The following is a 7606-nucleotide window of genomic DNA, read 5'->3' as shown; positions in this document are numbered from 1 at the left end:
ACACACACACACACACATATACACTAAATTTTAAAAAGGTACACACAAATAAAGGCTTAGCTCATGAAGGTGCTTTATCATTCGAGCTGAAACGGAGTCTGGAGGAGAGGGTTGATGCTGGGGACAGCGGTGGCAGGCTTGAAAAGTAGCTGTAAATGCAGAGCAATGAGACATGTAATTTGTGTTGAGCTCAGGCCAGTGTGGGGACAGGCTTTCAGGGGGTGTCGGAGTCAGAGGAAGCACAGATAAGATTTCTCTCCGGGGCAGGTAGAGTGTGTGGGCAGCCACAGTGCTCTGAGCTAACGCTGAATAAATATTTCACATACGCTCAGCTCAAGTCTTATCAACTGAGAAGACACACACACACACACACACACACACACACACACACACAGAGAGAGAGAGAGAGAGAAAAAATGCTTCCTTCGATACAGAGAGCCACAGTGCGTTGAAATCACTTGATTTAGCAACAAAACTTGAGCTACATTTAATACCTAGTTTTCTTTTATTTGTCTACAACTGCTTCTTTGATTGCTTTCTGCAAAGGTAATACATTTCTTGTTTGAATTAAATATATTAAAAAATATATTAGATTTCCTGAAAATTTGTGGATTTTTTTAGGTTGTAAACAAAATGATGAGCAAATACTACAAATTTCTACAGCACAGTTCAATGTAATACAAATATGTTTTTTTTTGTTGTTTTTTTTTTTAATTGGTGCACTAAAGAAGACAAAGCATTAGCATTTGCTCACAGGTCCAGCTCTGGCTGTCGTCTCCCTGCCTATCTGACACATGAGAGGAGCCGGTGCGAGGCTGGAGCGGGGCAGTCAGCAGGGGCCTTGTGATGCCTGTCAGTGGTGGCTACACTGACCCCGCTCTCCGGCACTGGCCACTAGTGTTTAATCCGTGTCGGGAGCGTTAACACTGAGCGACCTCCTGGGTGACAGATCTGCCATGCGAGCCTTCCCCCTCCCCCGAGGAGGTGGGGGAGTGGAGTGGCGCTGGCGTGGACTCCCCCCGCCCACTCCCCCGCTCCCTCTGTCAGCTCAGCTCAGACACGTTAACGCGTCAGGGCCAAGACTGGCCTTGAAAACAGCCACACGCGAGTGGACAGGTCGCTGCCTCAGCTGCACAGAGAGAGGTGTCCTCTGTGAGCCGGAAGGTGGCGAGTCATTATGATACGACACACACCACAGGGTCAAACGCAGAGCACACGTCAACTAGGCTGAAAACATGCTGAATACAAAACAACGTGCAACACATGCACAGACCAAATCAAAACCTTTACTCGGATTTAATCACATTTTTGTTGTTGTTTTATTAAACTAATAATGCATTTAAAAAGTTATAAAGTTTAAAGATTTTAGCGATTTTAAAAAGTTCCAAAAAAGGTGTGAAACCCATATTATAAGGCTACAAGTTTCACAAATATGCTAATGGATTTCAAGGTTACACGTTGTACGCAGCCAGCCTCAATGGACACACATCCACCTGAAGCTCAATAACAACACTGCTTTAAATCAGGAAAAAGTTGTTGTGCATTTTGCAAATAGTCACTGACAAGCATTCAATAATTAATAGAGCTCAGGTTTAAAAGAATAAGAGCCGTATCGCCGTCCTTTTTTTCTCACGACGACACATTCCCACTGCACGGTCTGTGAGAACTCCCACAGCCGAGGCAATGGAGAATGTAACCCCCAAGAGACGGCAGAAACCCACTCCTTTAAGGCCTCCGAGTTTTTCCAAACAGAAAGAAAACAGATGCAAGGCRGAAACAAGGAGACAATTCACAGGCTCGCACGGTCCTCACAAAAGCTCAGCCATACTGCAATGCAGTAAAAGCACGAAAAGAACTGATCCAAGGCTCACAAAAGCAGCTCATTTTCAGGGACGGTGTTAACAAGAACAATTATGACCACTCTGATTATGGCCTTGATCTCAGCCGGGGCCGGTGTTCTGGTTAATGGCCCCCGACTCGCTGTGGCTCTACTCAGGTGGTCTCCTGAGACCTTTGGAGCCAGATCTGACCCTGCCGTGCCCTCATCTGGGGAGACGATGAGTCTATCAGCGCCCGCTGCAGCTGCCAAGTGTGTTTACAGCAGCACCGCATCAAACATTCATCAAATGCCATCTTTTACAGTGTGTGATGTGAGGCAATCAGCATTTCACAGGCTGTCAAATGATGTCTAAACCAGTTGCTACCTGGCAGTGTCAAAAAGATAACCGTGCACAGATTTCCTTCTCGTCTAAATCCTGACAGATGAGGTACCTGATATGTTCAAATTTTAATTCTACCTAAATACTTAAAGTGGTCTAATGACAGAAAATCTCAGAATCTGCTTTTAAGTGTAAATTATCCCTTTTTTTTTTTGCTTCTCATCCAGTCAATTTAAATCCAAATTTGTTCCTACATTCTGATAGAGATTAATTTATCTAGTTAATATGCACTTCACCGCACTACATTGCAACATTGTAAAATGAAATAAAAGAAACACGTCGTTTGTAATGCACATAATGGAAGATTTCACTCAAAGTTGTTCCCACGAATGGCTCCTGTTAGAAGAAGTAACTGACCTGATCAGTTCGGCGCGGTGGCTCGCGTTTTCAGCAGTGCTGTAGCACCATCTACAGGCGGCCAGCTCGTGTGCAGCAAAGAACTCTGGGTGACCCCTCGGCAGTCACAGCTGATGTATAGCGCATTTATCTCGCTCAGTCTTAGTGAAAAGCACATCTAAAGGCGATTATTTTATGAGGAGTTTAGCTGTCACATTTTTCTCTCTCGAAGAGAAGTAAACATGCTGTTGTCAAACTCTTGAAAAGCAAAGATCTTCAGCTCATTACTGCAGCATAAACAGGACGATGGAGGGGGGGGGGGGAGTCTAAATTTCTTGTTTGTATTTCCATTCAATGATGATGTTTRTGAGGATTTGGCAGAATTTTGTTTAAATGTATTTATTTTTACTATGCGTGCTAATGAAAGAAACTGTTTTAAAAAACTGGTGGAAAACTAAACTTTACAGAGCCTGATATGTGAGTTTGCACAGTCAAAAAGAGTGATTTCTTGCACTCATAAACAGAAACAGTACCGTAAATGTTTCCATTCCAAAACAAAAAACACATGGTCATGGAATAAAAAAACAATAAAATAAAATTTAAAAAACACAAGCACAGCTTTATGGTTTTGCCTCTGGAGAGAGGAAGAATCATCTTGATATTTAAAAATAAAAACCTCCACTTAACATAAACCACAGCAAATATCCCTCATACAAAATTTGAATAACTTACACCCTAACAACCATTTCATAATGCATACAAGAAACTGAATAAACGGGATAGAAATGCGAGGTTCAAGCTGTGAGGAGGTCAGAGAATCGGCCTGTGGGACCGAGTGAAATAATGGCTGCATATTCCTGGTAAAGCACTACATGAGTATCCCACAGTCGCAGGAAAGAAGGGGGGAAAAAATCACAGCACTGGTAATGCATTACAGGATGTATATATAGTGTAAAAGGGTAGGGATTGGCCAGGCTGCGTGATAAATAATGTATTGTAATGTATATTAAAGCTAGACCCACCACTGCAGTGTTTCCGACACTGAGAAAGCCCGCTCTGCCTGCCGCTGTGGAAAAGAGCAGACACTAGTGGTATAATTATGCACATCTGAGAGGCAAGCAGAGGCCATCTGTCAATGTCTGAATCAGTTACCTTATTACCACTGCCTAAAGATATAAAGATAGGAGTGGGAGCCGCTTTCATTAGAGCACACGGTGGCATGCTGCTTTAGACAGCTCCAAACACTAACCTAATTGGAAATGATGACTTGGAGGAGGAGAAGCGACTGTACGGTGGACGCCCTTGGAGTGGGCAGGGGCAGAAGTGTGGAAAGTGGCATGGCACTCGGCTTGTAATAACAGCCAGTCGAGACCTTGTTTTGTGACCTCACCGACTCTCAGACGGCAGCGTACACTCTGTAGTAATATTTACATGTAATTTGCATGTTTTATCTACGGTTATTACTTGTTGAGGATATGATAAATAATCAGCAACAAAAAACAAAAAAGAGAAAAGAACTTTTCACTCAATGAACTTTTAGTTTTCTGATGAGTGGCTGATGAATAACAGTGCCGGCTTTCTCTGGGCAGTTCTCAACAATCACCTTCGACACTTGGACAATGTGAAGTTCTCCTCTTCACAGACAAAGCTGTACTCTGACTTCTTTTTCACTCTCTGCTCGTGAGCATTTCAACCAGTACGCTGGGGGTTTGTTGTTTCAAACAAACAAATGAGTGGTTGCCGTCTCGGAAATAGCATAAGTGAGTCTTTTCCCTTTATTCTAACGTGTCTATTTGTGTGCTGTACTCCTAAACAGCAGGTGGAGTAGAAGTGGAAATGAAAGATTAGAGTGTTTTATTGTGCGCACACCTCGCCTGCGGAGGATCTAATTATAGGTGGAAGAAGACGGCCCCATCCTGCTGACCTGTCACCTGTCAGACCTGCCTATCCTCCTGCACTCCTGCCTCCCAAGTCTCTCGCTATGTGCCCCCACTCTCGCTGAGCCGTCTTCCTCTTTCTCTGCTCCAACTTTCTTTCCCAGATAGTAGCCTGCCTCCCACTCTATCCTTATACAATTGCCGGCATTGTTCTCCGTCTTCCTGTCTGCGTGTCCGCCTGCCTGCCTGCCTGTCTGTCTGTCTGCTGTGCTCTTCTAAAGGCTGTGATACACTGAGCCTGGCCATCGCCTGAGGGGATTTGCACCTCAGTATCAGTGAGAAGGGCTTATAGAATACACCAGGTATGAATTGCATGTCATCCTGAGACAGAGCAGACAGAAGAAAGGCAGTGAAAGGAGAGTTTTTCACACACCCTGTCTGTGACCGCTTCCTCACCCTGACACAGCGCTGCCAGGGTTTTTATGGCAATTGTACGCTCTTAATCATGACATTACATGCGCTGTGCTGTGGGAGATTCACTAGATGCTTTAAGATTATTTAAGCTTAGGACCTAAGATCACATACCCTCATTAAAAACAGCTAAACAGAGCCATTTAAACAAGGTTCAAATCTCAGAGGCTGACTGTCACTACTTCAACAAAGGAAGCTCAGACTATGATCCTCCTTACACCATCCCCTGGGTTAGAAGGCTTTGCTAAGAAGTCAGATGTAAAAACGCCAAAACCCCACCCTGTCGAATATACTCTAATGTCATCAGAACTGAAAGAAAGCCAAGTGGGGTTTGATTCAAAGGATGAATCGCGTCCATCACATACGCAGGGGGATAAAAAAAAAAGAAGGCGGCCATTGTTTTTCATGGGAAAAAGACTAGCAGAGAGAGAAAATGGCTAAAGTGAAGATTTACCCCAACTGCTCATTCACACAAAATGAAAGAGTTAAAACAAAGTTGCAGTGAAACGGGACAAAACTTGTTCGCCTCAAGGCTTAAAGAGAGTTCATTAACATGTGCCAATGACTTACCAGAAAGGCTATTAGACTCCGTTGCGTGCTCTCCCACTGAAAACAGCTTTTAATGTACTGTAACGTGTACAAAACTGCTGTGCTGATTTTTCGGACCCGATATATATTCCTGGCGAGAACCTGGAGGAAAACAATTAGAGGAAAACACCAGTTTGTATCATTTGATGGTGGACATAATGTTTATCACTGTGCAATAAGGATAAATCAGCTTTACAATGTGTAATTGCTGTTCATGAGGTTAAAGGCAATTAAATAGATTACTTGGAATTTGACCCTTTTTTAATTTGTTCAAATCTTAAAAAAATATTTGATAGAAATCACCTTTTTGTTGAACTTCAGGTTTTCCTCAATTAATTTTGTCTCCTTTGGTTGGAAGGTTCTGATGCCAGCTCTAACCTGGGATTAGGTTTAAATATTAATTTGCAGGGTTTTTTTTTACTCTTTTATTTAACATTACATGAAACAAAATGTGGTCATCAGAGTAAACTTGAGCACACTCAATTTGATCCATACTTGGTTGTAGACAACATCCAACACCAGCGTGATGGTTCCTTTAGAAGGTCTTCCCAAGTCTTCTTTCTTCAAAAACAGACATACCTGCTGGCTATTCTGAACCTTTGAGATTAAAAAATACAGACTAGCAATTATGGCACAAACAATTACAAACTAAATTAATTGAGCAAACTTACCGTCAATAAGGGGATGGCCACTTTCCCCAAAAAGTTTGGAGATCTGTCCCCATTTTCATCAAGGACAGTCAGCTCTAACACTTCGTGAATGTCCTTAACTGGTCTTTAAATAAATAAAACATAATTATTTATTAATTTATTTAAAATATACAGTAAAAAGTTTATCTAATGAGATTTATTTTAAAAAAAAAGTCTTCTTACAACGTAAAGGTTTTGTTCCATTCAGGATTGATGGTCTTGCTTACTGTGTGAGTTTGAAGTTTGCAGTTCCCAAGCTGGATAACACAGAAGGGATTGCTTTTTCCTGTGAATGATAAAAGATGTTTTATTGTTTAATGTAAAGAAGAGGCCATTACCATGAGTACAGCAAGTGCAACGGCAAATGGCTTTTTACCATTGATGTCTGTGGCTGGAAGATCATTTGCTTTCAGCACGCTGACCTGAAGGAAGCCAACTTCTCGTAAACACTTGTGAGAGTTTCTTAAACTCTGAAAGCAAAGAGTGAATGCAAAAGCTTTTGAGTAAATACTGAATCAGGTACATGTACTCAAATTCATATATTTAAAATGTAAGCCGTTTTAAGTTGGACAAATGTTTTGATGTCTGATTTTTTTTTCTTTATAAAAAAAATACGCTCATACAAATTTTTCGATGACCGTGTCTGGAATTCCCAATGTAGCTTTGTCAGTGTCTGTGATGGAAACTCCCCAGCAGGGTCTCTGGGTGACCAGGAACACCAGTTTGCCTTTTCCTGGGTCCAACACGTGTGTGTACAGCTGCCTTTCATTTAGAGGAAGCCTGGACACGTCAACTTCGCACCTGGGACGCCAAAAGAAAATCACCCCACTTGAAAGATTAGACCCAACTGGCTCTGTGGACAAAGCAATGTGAGCAAAAATTAACTGCGGAGGAAATACTCACGTCCCCCACGATTCTTCAGCTTTTCGCCCTCTCTTTGAGAACACCTCCACCTGCAGAGGCTCCTGGATGTCTTCAAACTGATTGAATTCAAACTGCTCTCTCCACTGGGGATTCGCTTGAATGCAAAGGTTCTAAACGGGTAACAAAAACACAGATTCAGCTCCTACTGTAACACAGAAACAGTTACATACACTTTGACACAACATCAGGTTTAATATATTATCAGAATGAGTATCTCCTCCTTGACATGCGGATTAAGTCTTTGTTAAGGCCTAAGAAAAAGCAAAAGCAGGAGAGCAAAAAAGCGAGGTGTGCTGCTTGTACGTGTATCTGTTTGTGTGTGCTTGTATGGGTACACCTCAGTTGCCACTCTGGGATTGTAAACACTGACAGCTTCCAATTAGAATCAGCTTTGTTCAACAAACAAACAAGCAGAGAGGAAAGCGGAGTGGTTTACAAAGAAATGACACGACAACACGAGACAAGTGCACCATAGAATCATGGGGGTTGGATAGGGGGTGGG

The 7606-nt window shown here is 42.4% G+C and overlaps 1 protein-coding gene across 1 annotated transcript in view; it reads right to left on the bottom strand.

Annotated features, from left to right (window-relative positions):
- mctp2a (multiple C2 domains, transmembrane 2a) overlaps window positions 1-7606 on the bottom strand; it is a gene marked incomplete at its 5' end in the record, with an annotated part of 31026 nt that overhangs the window by 15969 nt on the left and 7451 nt on the right. Inside the window, 8 exon segments of the mRNA XM_014003534.1 lie at window positions 5474-5593; window positions 5795-5869; window positions 5987-6088; window positions 6163-6265; window positions 6364-6466; window positions 6557-6650; window positions 6804-6981; window positions 7084-7214. Of these exon segments, the coding sequence (XP_013858988.1) occupies window positions 5474-5593; window positions 5795-5869; window positions 5987-6088; window positions 6163-6265; window positions 6364-6466; window positions 6557-6650; window positions 6804-6981; window positions 7084-7214 (906 nt within the window).

Source organism: Austrofundulus limnaeus, unplaced genomic scaffold, assembly GCF_001266775.1.
Source record: "Austrofundulus limnaeus strain Quisiro unplaced genomic scaffold, Austrofundulus_limnaeus-1.0 Scaffold19, whole genome shotgun sequence".
Classification (NCBI taxonomy): domain Eukaryota; kingdom Metazoa; phylum Chordata; class Actinopteri; order Cyprinodontiformes; family Rivulidae; genus Austrofundulus; species Austrofundulus limnaeus.
Note: the sequence above shows the minus strand (reverse complement) of the source record. Positions and strands in the feature narration are given on the sequence as shown.